At 48.0% G+C, this 17,738-nt stretch overlaps 1 protein-coding gene across 1 annotated transcript in view; it reads left to right on the top strand.

The window, feature by feature from the left end:
• The window catches only part of CACNA2D4 (calcium voltage-gated channel auxiliary subunit alpha2delta 4), a gene marked incomplete at both ends in the record, with an annotated part of 126,706 nt that overhangs the window by 101,854 nt on the left and 7,114 nt on the right, over positions 1-17,738 (top strand). Inside the window, 9 exons of the mRNA XM_017726195.1 lie at positions 1,204-1,265; positions 2,358-2,372; positions 4,789-4,833; positions 5,756-5,818; positions 11,009-11,079; positions 11,925-12,000; positions 13,745-13,797; positions 14,751-14,806; positions 16,187-16,207. Coding sequence (XP_017581684.1) covers positions 1,204-1,265; positions 2,358-2,372; positions 4,789-4,833; positions 5,756-5,818; positions 11,009-11,079; positions 11,925-12,000; positions 13,745-13,797; positions 14,751-14,806; positions 16,187-16,207 — 462 coding nt within the window. The remainder of the gene's footprint in view (positions 1-1,203; positions 1,266-2,357; positions 2,373-4,788; positions 4,834-5,755; positions 5,819-11,008; positions 11,080-11,924; positions 12,001-13,744; positions 13,798-14,750; positions 14,807-16,186; positions 16,208-17,738) is intronic.

Genomic DNA, 17,738 nt, shown 5'->3' with positions numbered 1-17,738 from the left:
GGCAGAGCCGATGCCAGGTGCCAGGGTCTCTGTACATGCGGCAAGAAAATACACCATTGCATACTCCAGTTTTAATTCATACCCATCTGAATTAGAGCATCATATCATACCGTTAGCTTAAAAGCACCCACACGGCATGATTCACATTTAAAGGATCTGTTCCCCCCTTTGACGCTCCTTCTAATTCAGAGGAAATCTGTAGAAACAGCAACATTTCATCCGCCTGATATTGGTGGTTGTGAAAAAAGGCTACAGATCTCCCTCCCTGTATTTCTTTTTCACCCTCCCCTTGCACTTTATATTCTATTTCAAGGTCCTGCTTGAGGGTGTAATTCCTCCAGAGCTCTTGGATTCAACTAGTTGACACACAGCCCAGTTGTTCCCCATCACCGTGCCAGGTTATGCACAACTGCACTGGTTATTGTGCATGCTCATAGGCAGCCTACCCAGGGACAGCCAGGTTGTCCTGTCAGGGAGACCCTGCACTGTTCCTTCTCCTCTGGAGCTATGCCTTAATTCAGGAGCATGATGCTGGGAATAGAAGAGAAATTAAGCCACGAAATTAGGACACACTTCATTAGGAAACACACACACACAGAGTGCTGCTTAGCTCACCGTGCACTAAGCTGGGACCAGGTAACAAATCACTATTCATAATCGACACTTTCTGTCAAGTGGCATTCATAATTCTGTGCTTTTGTAGTGGCTTAGGAAAAATCTAAATCTCTGTGGTTCCCCCTTGAGACAGGTGGGTTTTCAAATTAATCCCTTCCTCACTGGCCTACTTTATTTCTGACTGATGCTGCGTGGTATAGGAGTTGAGGCTGGGGCGATCACAAACATCCATTCTGGCCAGGCAAAATCTGAAAAAGACAAAGGCAAAAGCCCATGCCACATTGGGGGGCTTTTGGGGGATTTGTTTGTTTGTTTGTTTGTTTGTTAATTTGTTTGTAGCTTCATAGTGTTTAGTGTGAGGGAAATCTCAGTACCTCAGTACAGTCAGTGTCCCCTTTCCCTCTCCCTTGCTAACCCTCTGACTCTCACTTGGCAGTCTGACTCAGCGCTTATCATTCACATTTGGAAGCAGGTTGCAATTGTGATTTCCATCCCATCACCTTGGGCAAATACTTACTCCTATTTTTCTGACTTGTATTTGTCTTTCATGCTCCTCTTTTGATCCTCCCCTCTTTTTGTTTTCTGCAGCGGTGGGTGTGCAAATCAAGCTGGATTTGCTCCAACGCAAGTTTTGGATGGCCATGCAACAGGTAGGAGCATCAGCAAGCATGTAGAGAGACAATTTAATGCTCTTCATCAGCAAGGTCGATACTATGTTACATCACATATGAAGGCATTTTAATGAGGGCTCTTGTGAAATTCATATTAAAAGATTTATGAAGTAGATTAGTTTGAAGTCACACATTTCTGTAATCCTTTGACGGCACTAATGCCGTGTGAGCCGTGAGTCTGTTCTGCAAATGCCGCGGTGACAGTGTCAGCATCCTGGCCTGGCATTAGCTCTGCTGCATATGACACATTTAATTGTGGAAATATGCTTGTGCTCATTCAGCCTTTCAGAAACCTCATGGAAATCTGTGATTTTGGGCACACAGCAAAAAAAATCAACTGCCTTCTCTTATCATCTTGATAATGATAACAAAACACTACCAGCTTGCCAAAATAAAAATTATTTGCCCCAGGGATAAGCATTTGGTGTTGTCCTAATATTAGATACTCTTCTGGACTGAGAGAAGTGGAATAATTAAAACAACTCCCCCAGTCTGAGGAGCAAGAAAAATGAAACACTTTTCCCTTACCACCCAGGGGCTTTCTCCCCAGGCTTTGCATTCAGGGAGGTCTTGTGGAAGGGTGAGAGTGACAGGACTGTAGCAGCCCACAGCAGAAGTGGCTCTCTGCTGTCAGGAGAGGGAACTCATCAGACGGGGGTGACAGAGAAGATGGGAGGGCAGGAAGCTGCTCTGTGGAGGCAGGAGCATCCTCACAGGTGGGAGATCACATAAACATAACCTGAGCTAAAAGGATTTCTGCAAAGCACATGAGCTCATCCTGAAACAGCAGCAGAGAGATTGGTTTTAAAAACCTGCTGAGGGCCATATGCAGAAAGTTCTCACACAAGCAAGCCCTCATGAGTGTTAGGTGAAGCTGGGAAGCCTTATTAAAGCAGGTGAAGGAGGCCTGTGTGACAAGTGGCTGCGAGCCATGGCCCTGGTAGGTGCTGGTGTGGTGTCCCAGGATGTGACCGCCGTTTGACAGAGGAATGACTAACAGATTTTGTTTTCTCTCTCTCTCCTGCTTCACTGATGCTGTGCTGCTCTGGATGTCCACGCTGTGCCTCCCAGCCCAATGACAGTGATGTAAGTAGACAAAAGCTGGGGACAGGGAGGCATCCTGGCATGCCTCGCTGCAGCTTGGCTTCCTAATTGTGTCATTTGTGTGCCAGCATATTATAGGCACTGTCCCTTGTCTGTAGTCACTGGAGAGGGTCCAAACCTGTCATAGGCTGTGTTTGTCTTCACAGTAATTAAGTGTCTTTGGCAAAGCTCAAAGTGCTCTGGGTCACAGAGACCTGACCAACAGCAGGAGGATGCTGTGAGGTAGGCTGGTCTCTGAGGAGAGAGCTGTGCCCATGAAGCAGCAGATGTGGTCTCAGAGCAACCAGGGAGCACAGGCTCAGTTCTGCCCCCATCTCAGGGGCTCCCTGCAGGCTGCCCGTGCTCTCAAACCAGGGTCCCTGCTGTGGTGCTGCTGCTGTATGGCCAGTCCAGCCCCAGGCACTGTTGGAACTTCTCCAGGTCTGGAAGTGCAGTGGCAGTGACTCAGCCCTCACACTGCTGAGGAGGATGTGTGAGACACCAGCCCTTCTTGTGGAGAACCACTGTGGTTCACCTGGGTTTCTGTTCTGGTATCTGAACCCTGGGCTCTGTATTTGTTATTCCCCAAGGCCATAACTGTGGTTTGTTGTGATCATGTTCCTCTGCTGACCAAAGGAAGGAACCTGCCAGGGTGAAGTGCAAGGCCACCTCTAGGAATATATCCGGGGAAACAAAACAACCATGTGCTGTTTTGTGGTGAGGCAGGGGTGAGATGATGCTTGCAACTGTGGGTAAAGGAATGTTTTTAAGCTATCATCCCTAGAGTCTCAAAAAGCCAGCTGGATTCAGAGTGTGAACATGTGATATTGCAAAGCTGTGGGACTTGAAACAAACTCAGGCATCTCTAAACCTCCTCTGAAGTTAAACAGAGGGACAGAAAACTGGTTTTATTCTGCAAAACTCAAGAGCAGAAACAAATTCTAACTGAAAGTTGCGATCTTGTTGTGGTCTGGAATGGCCAATTTACCTCTTGTTACTGAGAATCACCCAGAAAGGGGGTTGGGTTTTATGTCTAAGGGTTTTGAGAAAATAGTGGGTAGCTGGCTGAGAGCAGACAGGCTGTGTGCTCTGCCAGTGTCCTTCCTGACCCCAGAAAACCTCTGGCAGGAAGGGGACTCCATGCACAGAAATGGCAACACCGTGTCAGCTTTCTTCCCTCTGCTGCTGGAGAAAATAGAATTAAAAAATAACACAAAGAGACAGACACATGCAGCAAACTCTGAACAATTATGAAATCAATAAGCACCTGAAGGGCTTTGTTACTCACCACTTAACCCCTCGTGTCCCCACCCCGTTCAGGGTTGTGAAACACATGTCAAGTCCAGTACGCAGAAATTCTAAATGAAGCAAATGGATGGTGCCTTGGGCTACATGTGCACCATTCACATCCTATTTTATCATTAGCTGTCTGGAGAATAAAGAAACCAACAGCAACAACAACAAAAAAATCCCTGCCTGAGAAGAACCCTGATCTAAAATACCATGCTATGTTCTGAGTCTGGATACTGACAGATGCTGAAATGCATGCTGGTTTCTCCCTGGTGCACAGTAACCTTTGCTTTCGCCCTTTCTTTACAAGTGCCACCTCTGCTTGGAGTGCACAGGTCCTGCTGGGAGCATGTCGGGGAGGCAGGTGCAGGATCTGAGCCCTCAGGAAAGGGGATGTTGCTCGTAGAGGCAGGAGTTCGAGTGGCTGGCTTGGGTACCTGTGCATGCTGTCGAGCTTGTCCTGGTGGAAATGCCAGCTGAATTGCAGAGCTGTCTGGGATACTGGTATGGAATCCTTTAGCCCAGCAGTCCCAAGGGCGAGACAGTAAGATGAGCTCATGCCATGTGTTGAGGGATACACCCCGTGCAGGTAGCTCAGGGTGCAGCTGCAGGTTGAGCTCTGGGAGCCCCAGGCAAGAAGCCCTGAACTGGCACTGACCCTTTGCACAACAAAGGGCACCACAGGGACATGTGGGACAGCCAGGTGTCCAGCCACCTGGAGGCACAGCAGGAGCAGATGTCTCACCAGGACAACCCCGGACAATCACACGCATAGACTGTGAGGGTATAAAAGCCCAGTTTCCTTTGTTCAGGGCCCCTCCTCAGAGGCACCAGTTTGAGCTCTTCCTGTGTTGCTGCACCACGAATAAATTGCTGTAAGGTTCTGGATCTCTGAGACTCTGCTGTGGGAAACATGGAGTTGAACCAGTAAGGAAAACTTGTCTGGGTGTGAGGGTGGGGTGTATGGGGAGTCAGGAGGGGACCCGTGGGGTCACTGGAGCTGCTGCTGCCTCAGTCCCAGCAGTGAAAGCCTCTGGTGGTGGGAGTGGGACTGCCAGAGCAGCTCCTGCATGGTCAGACTGGGAAGTTTCCTCAATGCCATGGTTAATTCTCTGCTTTTCCTTCCCAGTGCAGTGCCTTGGACGGTGCCTGTCCACTCAGCTGTCAGGATGACGTAAGTTGCCTCGGTTTCTTGTCTGTACCTGTGATGGGTGTGATTGACCACCTGCTCTGTGGAGATCTCGGTCTCCCCAAAAAGGTATTGCCTGTTGTCTCCTCATAAGAGGTAGCACAGCTGGGGCAGGACCTCATACTAATGAGACAAGTCTGCAGTTTAGGTCTTCCCCACAGCAGGGCCAGGGCAGAGACATTGGGATTCCAGCCAGTGACTCTGAGGAAAGTCCATCTCCTTTAAGTCTGTCTCCCTGGCATCCCAGCTCTTCCCAAAAAAAGTGGCTGTCAGCATGACATGCATGCTGGGCACCTCTCTTTGTGTTTATGCCACTGCTTCAGCCTTGTTCTCAAGAATATTTGGGACAGGAGCTCCTCTGCCCTGAAAAGTGAGATCACCGGAGATTTTTTGTTGTGTGTTCATGCAGGATTTTCTCTGCCTCCTAGTTTTTCCCTGCAAGACCTGCAGGTTTTCATCTAAATTCTGTGCCTCCATTTCCTGCTTTGCAAAGTAAAAATAAGATCAGTGCTGATATTCAGTGGTGGGGAGAGGGTTATTTCATGAGTGGTTATAAAACTCTGAAATCTGAAGATGGAAAGCATTAGATACCATATTATTAAAGAGAAGAGCACTCCAGATATCCTTTCTCTTCCTGAAGGATGCCTTGCCTGAAGTGTGGCTCACAGCCTGCTAGGCCTGCACAGAGCCCTGGCAAGAGACAATCTCTGTCACAGCTCAGGAACTCAATGCCTCAAAGTGGAGGCAGAAGGGGAAAAGAATTGTGTAAAACTCATGGTAGCCGAGCTGTGGGGCTTGGCATGGAAATGCTGAGGCTGTTGCCATCATCACAAACCCACACTGCTGCATCCTGAACACAAACAGGGAAAAAGCCATCTTTAATATCGCTTCTCTTTCATCTCTGCAGATTCTGAACTGCTTCCTCATTGACAACAACGGCTTTATACTTGTTTCCAAAATACCTGAAGAGGTAAGAGAGCCTAAGAGAAGGAGGAGAGTGGGGTCTGCTTGTTCCTGAATAACCCACCAGAGCAGCTTAAAACAAATGAAGTTCAATTGTGTAATGAGGGTGGCTGTGGTGTAATTAAATTCAACTGTGCAGTGAGGGGGAAGGCTCCCAGCAGAGTGACAGCACATCCTAGGTGAGGAAGGAGTTTGCAGTGATAAGGAAGGAACTAGTCAAAATATCTTTTGATCAGAAGAAAGGAAATTAGACTCCTTTCCCTTGGCACAGATGCTATTGAAAGATGATCTGAGACAGTCCCAGAAGGCAGGCATGGGAAGGGAAGGGAAGGGAAGGGAAGGGAAGGGAAGGGAAGGGAAGGGAAGGGAAGGGAGCAGCACTTTTGAGTGTTTCTGAAGCCAAAGTGGGTGTTCTTCAGGAAAGGAAACTGAGGGGATAGTAAGAGCAAAATGCTAAAGGTGAAAAATAGACAAAAGAATTTAAGCAAATTGGAAACAGGAACACGCCTAAAGAACTGGAGGGTTTACTGGACTTGCAGAGGTGAAAGGAGCAAGGGAAAAGGCTCAGAACAGAAATAAAAACAAGGTGTGTGGTTCCATAGCCATTTCTAGGGAGCTGAAGGGGTGCAAGTTTGATGTGACATCCTGTGCAGCTGGGTAGAGTCAACACTAGCAGCCACTGCACAGTTGAGCTACACTTTTCTGTTCTCTGATAAATTCACCACAGAGCTACTTGTTTCAAAATAATTAAACCCCACAGTTCTGGGCGTCAGAAAGTGATGAATGGGAACAGTCTCATAAACTACAGAGCAATAAGTCAATAGTAAGAGTGGGCTTAGACAAGAAATGGGAAACAAAGGGGTTTTGTTACTGACAGAATTGTGGAGTTTCATTAAAATTGCCATTGTACTGGAGTTAACAAATGCAGTTTGGGTATTTCCAAAAGGCAGCAGATCCAATCCCAGAAATTACTTTCTTCAAGATGTGACAAACAGATTGAAATGGAACTTAAGGTAACAGAACTCCTGGTGGATGTGACTGGCACAAGCAGCACAGCTTCCAGAAGGAAGAACACTTACCAGCTAAGTTCTTTGAAAGTGTGACAAAATCAGGAGATAAGGGAGGCTAGATAACCTACTGAATTTCAGTTCTCCTCAGCCTTGAACAGAGTCCCTTACAAGAAGCTGGTGAAACGATGAAGCATGAAGTAGTGACATTGATCTCAAAGTAGCTGGGACAGAAAAGAAAGAAGAATTTTTAGATGGTTATTTAGATGGAAAACATCAGCTGTATGAGTCCCATGGTTTCCCACCTGGACTTGGGTTGGTTAGCATATTCAGAATGGGCTGGCAAAAGAAAAGAAAAGGTGAGACTGTGCATTCTGCAGGCACTGCACAGTGAGTTCAGAGAGGCCAAGATAAGAACTCTTGAGAGTCACAGAGCAAAACCAATTGGCAAAACAGAGGCGCCAGGGGGGATACAGATGCCAAGGGGGGCTTATTGCAAGCAATAACCAACCTCTTTTGTGTGGAAAAGTGAAAAGTGCCCCACCCAGCACACTGAATGGTCTGGTAGAAGTGTCCCTTCAGTGACGTGGTGTGCCAAAAAACAAAAAAGCAAATAGAGCTTGAAAAATAAGGAGGAGAAATGCTGTAAAAGTTGTATTGGCTCCCTCCTCTGGGAGGCCAGGTCCTACTGCGTGTTTGGGGTGGGCTGGTGGTCTTAGGAATTGCTGTTTTCTGCTCTGACCCCCATGGCATTTTCAAAGATGCTCTACTGAGTCCTATGACGTGTGTCCATCAGTGGAGACAACTACACCCTTTAGCTACTCTGTCTCCTGTGTGTCCTCAGCACTGCCCTCCTGGGTTCTGCCTCTGTATTTTTTCCTGCATCTTATGGAAAATAGGTTTTTCCAAAGTTCATGTCTGAAAGATCTGACTAACAGAAACATGGCATTATAGTGGATTTGGGTAAATTATAAACATTATCCACATGCCTCCAAGATCAGGCATTTTGGCAAGCACCAGAGCTGTCCTCCTCCAGCTTTTACCTTCCCTGACCTCAGAAAGTTCACCACTGCTTTTCTTTCTGATTTCTTTATCCTATTGCAGTTACTGTTTTTATTTCCTGATGGCACCATGAGTGTCCACACCGTTAAACCCTACAGGAAATTCAAGACAGCAGCATTAAATCAATATCCTGGGTTTCACAGCTTTGCCACCTGGGTATTGCTGCATGGGATCACTTGCTGCTATGTGGCCTTCCCTGCCCCATCCTCTTCTCTCAAGTCATCCTTTAACATAATGCCAAAAAAAAAAAAAAATCCCATACCTGGATTTTTGTGGGTATTTTGGCTTTTCTGCCTGCCAGAGCTGCCTGCTGCCTGGGTGACCACACTGGAAATCAGAGCAGCTTCCTGCAAGAACAGGGTGAGGACAGCGTGGCTCCGGCTGTGCTCTCCTCTGCCCTTGGCATGGGGGACCAGGATGGGGGATTGGCTCTAATAACCTCTGTATGAAGGCAGCAGGAAGCTTATTGACAGTTGGAAACCACCATGGAAAAGGAACTCAGGATTTTAATGAGTGACAAGTTGGAAGCTCCCTGCAGGATTACTTGGGAAAGAACGGGTAATCTCTTAATTCGAGCTAATCTCCCCATCCAGTCTCATCCCAGAGGGAGCAAAGAGTTAAAATGCAGGAGAAGGGAGTGAGTGAGGACTAGATGTTCTTGGGCTGGGGAGGAAGGGAAAATAAGAGGCAGAGTCAGGCTGTGCTGCTGGGAGGGCTGCTCTGCGTTTTCTGCCACGTTCGTTGTGGCCCCACAACCACCCCTGAGTTTTTAGCTGCCTCTCGCTGCCAGTCATAGGCACAGCTGTGGATCACAGGCCTTGAGCTCCCTCCGCCTGCTGCATCCAGATGTTCCCTCGCTCACTAAACCTCTTTTTCTAGGATTGCTGCCTTCTGCCTGAGGCATTTTGCAGAGTATGTCTGCAAGCTCTGCCCAGGTGGGACTCCGGGGCAGGCTGCAGGGAGGCAGCTAAAAGGTCAAGATGCCACCAGAGCTCAGAGCTTGTGGAGAAGCAAGGGCTGGCTCTGTTTGAGCCACGCAACAAGAGGCTGCCTGCCTGCCCACAAAGCTGGGCACTTTGGCAGATCCTGCTTGTCCACAGCTTCTGAGTGTACAAAAAGTGTAAACTGCTCAATAAGCCAGCAAAGCACGGACGCATGTGAGCAGTGATGTAGCTTTTGAGTCACACGTGTGCCTGGGTTGCGTCTCCTTCCTGTGCACAGCCCGCACATGTGCGCTCAGCTGCAGGGGGTGTGGCACAGCGTGTGCCGCGGGGATGGCAGAGCAGAGCTGCGTGCCGTGAGCCTCTGAGATGGCAAGGGCCTGTGGAAACTTGTCCAGAGATGGGAGTCAGGAGAAACCCAGCAGAGGGCTGCCTGGGAGAGCAGCAGTCACTGGAGGAAGCGGGGTGTAGTGAGAGCTGCTTTACAAAACGTTGCGTTTCTGCCGGGTGATGCTTTTCTGTGTTACTGCCTGCACAGGGCACCTGAAACAGCAGCAAGCTCTGAATGTCTGGTTTGGTGTTAGAGGCCAGTTTGCTGATGCCTTTCTGAGCACACTCCCTCAGCCATACTCACACTAATAGCTCCTCATTCTTACACCTATACAAATGATGTCCTACATGGAGAAATTTGGTCAGACATCAGCATCTCTTGACAGGATGGGCCTCATTTACAAACCCCCTCTCCTTGCCCCACTGTCTGCAGCTTTCACTGTGTTAAATCCCACTGCTCTGGCTCCTGCTGGGTTTGCAGACTGGTATTAAATGGAAGCAGCTGGCCTCTTCACCACCCTAATCAGATTGAAAGAGCGAGGGAGGTGAAAAAAGTTAGTGCTTGCTCAGGCACATTGGATTGCCTGAAACGATTACAGCCTAAATGCTCAAAGCGGAGTTGAGTATCAATTTGGGTGATTGATACACAACAATGTATGTGAAATACAGTGAAATGACTTCTAAAGCCTTTTGGGAAAAGGCTCATAACCATGTAACACTACTGTTAGATGATTACCATGCGATCTTACGTAAATCTGCCTAAGGTTCGGGCTTTGCTTGTGAAAATGTCCCACTCAAATAAATGAAGTCATCTGTCATGTGCTAATACGTGCTAAATGACTGCTAGCCCATCAGTGGATAAGCAAAACATCCCAGACTATGGGAATGCTTCCACAACGCATGGGAGCTATTTACTCTGTCAGGACCCATGAGCCAGGAAACAGAGAGAGGACAGCTCATATCTGCACTTCTATTATTTACAAACATTTCATTTACTTGCCTGTGAACAAAGCAGTGGACTTGACAGGTTTGAAGTGTTTTTGCAATACATTTGTCATGGTTTAGTAATCAGGAAGGCCAGAATTGTTTGTTTGAGGAAATGTTTAAAGCAGCAGTTACCAGATTTGAGATCGGGTCCATATTTGAGGTTATTCACTCTGAGGCGTTCATGGGACCAGAGGGCCACAAGCTCCACCTTTAGTTGAGGCATGCAAGGGGACTGGGGGGTTGTTTTTCCCCCCCAAATGCAACTTAGTTCTAGCTATGCCAGTGCACAGTATGAAAGCTACAGGGGTGGGAGGGTTCGTGTTGTGTTGTTTGGGTTACTGTCTGCTCAGAACTCGCACAGCAGCGAGTTGTAAAATTGTATTTGCTACCTAAGTAAATCCGTATGTCACAGTCATGCATGGTGGGCCAGTTCACCTAGGGCAGCAGGAGAGCAGAGGTTTCCAAATCCACTGTGGCCACGGGTAGCAGAGAGACTCAAATGGAAGACTCAGGCATTCAGATCCAGACAACACGGATTCCCAACAACCCACAGGAGAGTCCAGGCTTCCAATGATTCAGCATGCCTGGGTCTCTGCAGCTTGAGAGTCTGCCTTTTTCTGTCACAAGCTGCAGGGACTTACGTGGGCTAAATCATTTCCACGCGTGGTAGGAATGGTGCAGGATGCCCAGCTGGTGATGGGGGAAGTCCTTCCTCAAGCTTTCCAGCCAGCCAAAGGACAAAGCCTGGCATTGCCTCCTTGCAAAAACCCTGGTTGTGTACAGCAGGCCTCCAGACAGACTAGATCAGCTGGAGCCATCAGGCATTTGGAAAATTTTGCTTATTCTGTTTTTCCCTTTTTGTGCTTGCAGACTGGAAAATTTTTTGGTGCAGTGGATGGCTCAGTGATGACCCAGCTGCTAAACATGGGCATGTTCAGGCGGTAAGTGGGGGATCTCCACACTGTACTTCTTGTTCTCCGCTGGTGTGTGGGTCAGAGCATATTGGTCCCTCTAAGAAGCACTTGAGCCGGGGAAAATGCACATGCTGGTGATGCATGTGACTCTCTTGCTTAGACACAAGAGCTCCTTTAGCTACCTGCCCCCTCTGCTGACTCGCTCAGCCATCGTCACCACACACACTGTTTCTCCTCATCTCTTGCTCTTCCACCTGCTGCAAAACACAGAGAGACAGAAACTTCCAATCTCTGTGTGGCCAGAGAGCAGCTGCTTCTCTGTCTTTTCCAGGGCAAGATGTTATGGGAAGCATTTCTTGGCATTTTGGGCGCAGAAGTGCTTCAGTTCCTCCTGCCACTCGGAAAGCCTTTCTGTGGAGTGGTTGTCTGAGAGCCCCACAGATGCAGCATTGCAGCTGGCTGACCATGTTTCTCTCTCTCTTAAAAATACCTCTGTTCATCTCTCTCCACTCCCCCAGCCGATGTCAAAAGAGAGTTCAGAGTTTCAGTGGCTTGAAAACAGGAACTAGGGGGACCTGAGGTAGTTACAATTGTAATTCCTCTGCTTCACAGCGTGGTTTACTCACTGTCTGAAATTAGGGACGTATTTCCTCCTGTACTGACCCAGTTACATTAATCCAGAGCCTGTATTTCTTGCTCTGCAAGATCCAGCACTGGCCAAACAGCAAAGACACATGTAAGCAGGTCACTGCTTTACTGAATACAGGAAACAGTTCATACATGACATTTTTTGAGAAAAAGCTGACGTGTCTGTCCCATGGGCAGCTGCATTGCTTGCTTTTGACTGCTTGCTTGTTTTGTTCTGCTTGCAGAGTGACCATGTATGATTACCAGGCAATGTGCAAGGTGCCCTACCACCACCACAGCGGCGCCCGGCCCCTGCTCAGCGTACGTATCTGTCACCGTGCAGCCCTCCCTGGGCTAGGCCTCTCCAACATTCCCCAAAAGACTTCAGGAGATGTTTGTTGTCAAGTGATGGGAGTGTCCAGACTCACCTCAGGCAGATTCCTGAAGCAGTGGTGGCCAGTGATGGTGGTTTCCAGTGTGGCTCTCTATTGCCATATAGGATCTCACTGAAAATTGGAAGGACCAGGGAAAGGACAGGAACTAGACGATGGCAGGTTCTCCTAAAAGCCAAGGAATCAGCCAGCAGCTGAAGTGAATAGGAATGCTTTTACAGGGCATGGTTTACTCAGCAGCTCAAGAAGGACAGTTGCACTCTCAGGGAGCAGAGCATGTGGGGAAAACTGGCAGTCATTGGGAAAGGAAGACTGAGCCTGGAGCAAGAGAAAGAGTGAGAATGCTGTAACCCAGGGAGCAAACAAAGAGTGAAGGGTTTTACCAGTACCCAAATGCAGCCTCTCTTAATCTAATCCCACTACACCTTCCTAACCTTGCCTCAAACAGGCAGAACAAAGGAACTACTCACCACTTAGGCCACTTCAAACTACTTGACACAACCCTAATCAGGGGTGTGTTCATTATTGTTATGATCCTTTGATACTGGAAGGAGTGCTGGAAGTACTCCTTACAGCGTGACATTATAATTTTTTTTCAGTAAAAGAATTTTCAACAACATACTACCTTTTAACAACATTTTTAAGAATACCACTTTTAACAACATCTGTTTTGCAATGGCTATACTTACTCTGGCTAGATAATAAATGGTGATTGTAGTGAAAACATTTGCTTGATTATATCCTCGTGATCACTGAAAGAAATGTCACAAACTGTGAGCTGCCAAAAATTAGGTGAATTGGGAAAAGAATAAAAAGGTGAGCATTCAGCCTCTATCTCTCATCTTCCCCTCTTAGCAAAACCCTTGGAAAGGAAGAAATCAAGAAAAGTCAGTTTTTCATATACAGACATAAAAATCAGTCAAATTCCCAACCATCTCTATATTTTACTATTTGCTGACTTATTTTGGCTGAAGATAAGTCAGCAGTAATGGAACATTATCCTGTGTCCTGTGACTGCTGCATCTGTTTTGGGTTTAAGGACATGGGCATGATTATGAGAGGGGGAGATGAAAATTAGATGTGGTTACCATGAAGAAAAGAAGCAGCAGTATCCTCTGCAGATGAATTGTCCCTGGGATAATGCTGGATTTCCAGTTTGGAGCTGAAAAGCAAGAGGATGATAGAAGTCGTGCCATCTTGAGGAAAAGCTGGATGAAAGCACGGTTAAGCATAATCAATCAATGGCAGATAATACCAAATCCTGGGCAGTGCTGTCCCAGAAACACCACTTGCTCTCAGAACACAAAAGCATCCTGAACTGGTAGTGTCCCATTTAGCTGTGTTTCTCTCCTGCTCTGAGCTCTGAAGGTCATCCACGCTGGAGAGAAATCATCAAGCAATTACGTCTTCAAAGTCCTTCATACATTCCTGATAAACTCCCTGACCCTGATGGGGAGGGGGTGAAGAGATATTATTAGTAGCAAGGCAGCTCTGCTGGCTTTTGATGTATTTTGAACATTTTCCAGTGATGCCCAGACCTTGAATTTCCAGCCTGTCTTCAAGAGCTCTGATCAGTGGAGGGACTTGGTCTAAAATGTGGGGTCCTGCATAACAATTATAAGTTCTCTGACCAGGTCCTTATGGTATTTCTCATTTCTTCTTTTGTTCTCCAGCCAATTTATGCCTTTCTAGCTGCAGTGAAGTGGCTGATAAGTGATTTCCTCATGTGAGTACCAAAAGATGGGGGTGTTTGGGAGGCTCAGACCAAGAGGGGCAAGAGCTAGGAAAGCTGCGAGCAGAAGCCCCCGCGTAGGGCACTGCTGTCAGCCTTCTCCTGACATTCAGCTCTGCACCGTGCTCCTGGGAGACAGAAAGCTATTACTATTGCCATTTTGAGAGGCAGAGGCCCAGAGTGGGTCTGGGATTTACCTGAAGTCACTCAGTACAAAGTGCCTGAGTCAGAAATAGGACTTGGGTCTCCTGGGGCTCTGTGCAGATCCTTGATGCCAAGTCCTCTTGCCTGTCTCCTTTGCCCGTGATGAGCGAATGCACATCTTCCTCTCACGGGGGGAGGAGGCTGAAGGAAGCAAGCCAAGCAGCTCAGGTGTGAGTGCCAGGCAAGGGGGGGGAGAGGGGAGGCTCTCCTCTGCATTTGGGTTCACCTCAGACTTCTGGGGTGAATCAGAGTTCAAGCGCAGATTAGGATGAAAGTGCCACTGCTCAACTTGCTGGGTGTGCAAAAGGGGAGATGTGGTAAAGGTCCAGCTCTGAGGGCTTTAGCCTATTGGTACAGAATAATTCAGTGTAGCTACCTCCAAGTAGCCAGAGAGTGGCCTTCTGATGGCCATCATGCCTGCTCCTCAGGTGAGTCCTACTGTGGCTGAATCCCCTCCCAGCCTCAGGGGCTGCCAAACTCATTTCTTCCTTCACTGGTGAGCCCTTGCACAGGATATACTTCAGATCTTCCACAGCACAGATCCCATGATACAGAGCTACATTCTAGCATGTGGAGAGGGGAAAAAAAAAGATTTAAAATTTTAAAAGATCAGACTTGCACTGCCAGAAATTTGTAGTAAACATTTTAGAACTGATACTCGCTGGGCGACAGGGCCATCTCCCTGACACCTGCATCCTTCCAGGCTGCTGAAAAAGCATCCTCTGTTCTTGCTCTTTTGACAGCTTCCTTTTGGAGTTTAACATGAGTAGCTTCTGGCACTCAGACAACTTGGCAGATGGTGAGTACACAAGAGTCCAGCCACCCCATAGCACGTGAGTGTTGCAGCCACTGGTGACAGAAGAAACTGTACGGGGAAGCCTGGCCTTGTGCAAGGAGCCTGCCGTCTGCCCCACACCCCTTCCTCCACGGACACTGGAATCCAGCTGCCAGATCCCACCATCTGCCCCCATTTCCACCCCCATTTCAGCCTTAACGAAATGCCACAGCACCAGGGTGGTCAGTGTGAGGTGTGTGCTGCTTGGAGCACACTGCCTGCTTTCCTGAGGGCAATTTGCTGAGGAGAGGGGGGACACTTCTTCCTGAGGACCCCTACCCTGTGTGCAATGGGATGAGAGAGGCTATCAGCTGCAAAGAACTGTTGGAAAGTATCCCTTCCAGTCTGCTACAGGACAGGACAGAGCAGGGGTGGAACAGCACGCTCTCCAGAGCCTAGCAGAGGTCCCAGGAAGCTAGACAGAAACCTTAGAATTCAGTAACTTGCGCAGGGTCTTCACTTACCCACCGGACCTGCTCTGGAAGAGAGAAGATCATGGCACGTGGTATTGCACAGCAGCTGCCTTCAGCAGAGGGGTGGGTGTCTCTGGTCTGCAATCCAGTGACCTGTCCTGCAGCTGAACTGCTGCCTGCTGAAAGCACCCCAGGAATCTCTGCAGTCCCATCCCAGCCCCTGCGAGCAGGGGGGATGTTAATGGCCCTGAGGAGGCTCAGAGGGGACGGGCAGGTGTGCTCTGTGCAGCCGTGTCAGGGCTGTCATTAGTCTTGCTAATTATTGATCACTAGTGGTGCCTTTAGTGGAGGCAGTGGTACCTTCCATGCCAGCTGTGGGGATGGGTGTTCTGCATTGAACTTTCCTGGCACAATGGGGAAACAGTCATTTTTTGAAAGCAAAATTCCCCTCTAGAGAAGGAGGTCTGTGGGTGCTGTCCAGGTACCAGTCTCCTCCTCCAAAGAGATGGCAGTAGGAGATGCAGCTGTCCCCTAAGCAGCCCTGGCTGCTGACTAACACACATCAGGGTAACAGGAGTGTCCCAGTGCAGAAATAGGGGAGGAAGAGTCAGGTGAGCAGGTGCAGTACTCATGGCAGGGCAGGAGAGACTGCTCGTTCTGGAGAACAGGCCGACGTGGCGTTCCTGCTGTGGATGGTCTGTGGCTGCAGTCTGATTTAGTCTTTGCTTGAGGAGATGTGAGCAAAAAGGGAGGGGGGTTGTCACTGCTGTCCTGCTCATCACCATTTCCTTTTGTGCTTCCTTCATCTCTTTCCCACATCACCTCCATGACTGCTGTGTGCATATTCATGTCTTCATGTCACTGCCATCTTGTGAAACTGTCACGTGGCTCCATCGTCCCTGTGTGTCTGTGTGTCATGGGACTTCTCCAGCCAAGGCTGTCTTCCATCACTGTAAGTAGAACCCATTAATGGTGAAAAAAAGAGAATTAGCTAGAAATTCCTAAGCTAGGAAAGACTTTTTTCCACCTTTTGTACCATGGGGGACTTGCAGAAAGGCGTGACAGGGCCAAGGCAGTGCCTGGCTCTATTTCCCTGGTCTGCAAAGAAGAGATGCTGTTGCTCATTTAGCTGGCTGAGCTGGTGATTGAAGGTCTGTCAGTGAGAAGCTGATAAAAGAAGGAACACACAAGCCTCCTGAGGAACTGCAGTCACAGACAGCGTCATCACTCATTCCTGCGGCCTGGCTGGGCCTGTGGCCCGTGTTCCATGGCATGTCCTTCACCCAGCTGGCCCCTTCTTTTCGGCTGTTGTTCCCAAACCAAAGACCAACCCGTGCCTTCTTGCAGGAAAAACTATATGGGTCTTGTAGACTTCAGTTATTAAGAAGTAACTTAAGTCTTCTTTTCCACAGCCCATGGCTTAGCTCCTTCTGATAAATCCCAGCCCAGCTCTGGGATAATGCAGAAGGACTTTCAAGCGGTTCAACTGATAAGTATATGCTGTAGCTCATAAATCCTCTCCTACAGGCAAGTTAGAAATTCCTCCAAGACAGAGTCCAGACTGTGGCTGTGTTTCTATCTCCCTGCTTCCATATCTAGCTTGTATTTGCCAATTTGCTCTCTGCCCAGCAAGACGTATGTGTGAGACAGAGATGGAGAAATAGAGACAGTTGGAATGTGTCTTACTGGATGGAGAAGAGGAAGAGCAAGGGAGGGTGTCTGCAGATGACAAAAATGAGTGTCCATGTGTGTGGGGGAGTAGCAGGGTGGAAGAATACTATTGGGGCTGGAGGAAATGGATTGCACATGTTGTTAAGAAGGGGCTGTAGATTTTTGCCAGAGACGTTAACATTTTCTTGACTGCACGCCAAGGCTGGTGTATGCGAAAAATATGAAGCGAAGGAGACATTTTGTGAGAGAGAAATTGAGCACACACATTTTTTCCGGGTTATGTGCAGAGGAATTAACGATCAGGGATCTAATGCTCTCCCTTGCCTGACTGTGTACCTCTGGCTCTGCAGCACTGAGCCTATTTCTGCTTCCCAAGTTCTCTTGTTTTCCTGGAAGGTGAGACTTGCTGTTGGAATATGGGCATGATGTATTCAGACTGCACTCATCATACAAATCTGCTTTTCAGAGGTGGTGAGAAGACGTGTTTGCTGCCACAGATTTTTCTCTGCTCCCAGCATCTCAATTTCTCTCTGTGTTTATAAGGGCTTCTGCTTTTATGGACATCACTGCAGGTTTGAAAGCTTTTAATTAAGCCAAAAATACCTCCAGCCAAGGCATGCAGCCTAGAAAGAACTATTTCTAGAATTCTGTAGATCATAAAAGTTTTTTTTACTGCATGGTAATGTACACAGAAGATATTTTACAAGATAATTGGTTAAATTCTATGTTATATATTGGTAACTAAGTGGCAGATTTTGTCACGTGTCCCGGAGTAAATCCACTGACTCGGGTGCATGATTTATGCTGGTGGG

Source organism: Corvus brachyrhynchos, unplaced genomic scaffold (assembly GCF_000691975.1).
Source record: "Corvus brachyrhynchos isolate BGI_N302 unplaced genomic scaffold, ASM69197v1 scaffold191, whole genome shotgun sequence".
Classification (NCBI taxonomy): Eukaryota; Metazoa; Chordata; class Aves; order Passeriformes; family Corvidae; genus Corvus; species Corvus brachyrhynchos.
This window is presented reverse-complemented; position numbering and strand designations above follow the sequence as displayed.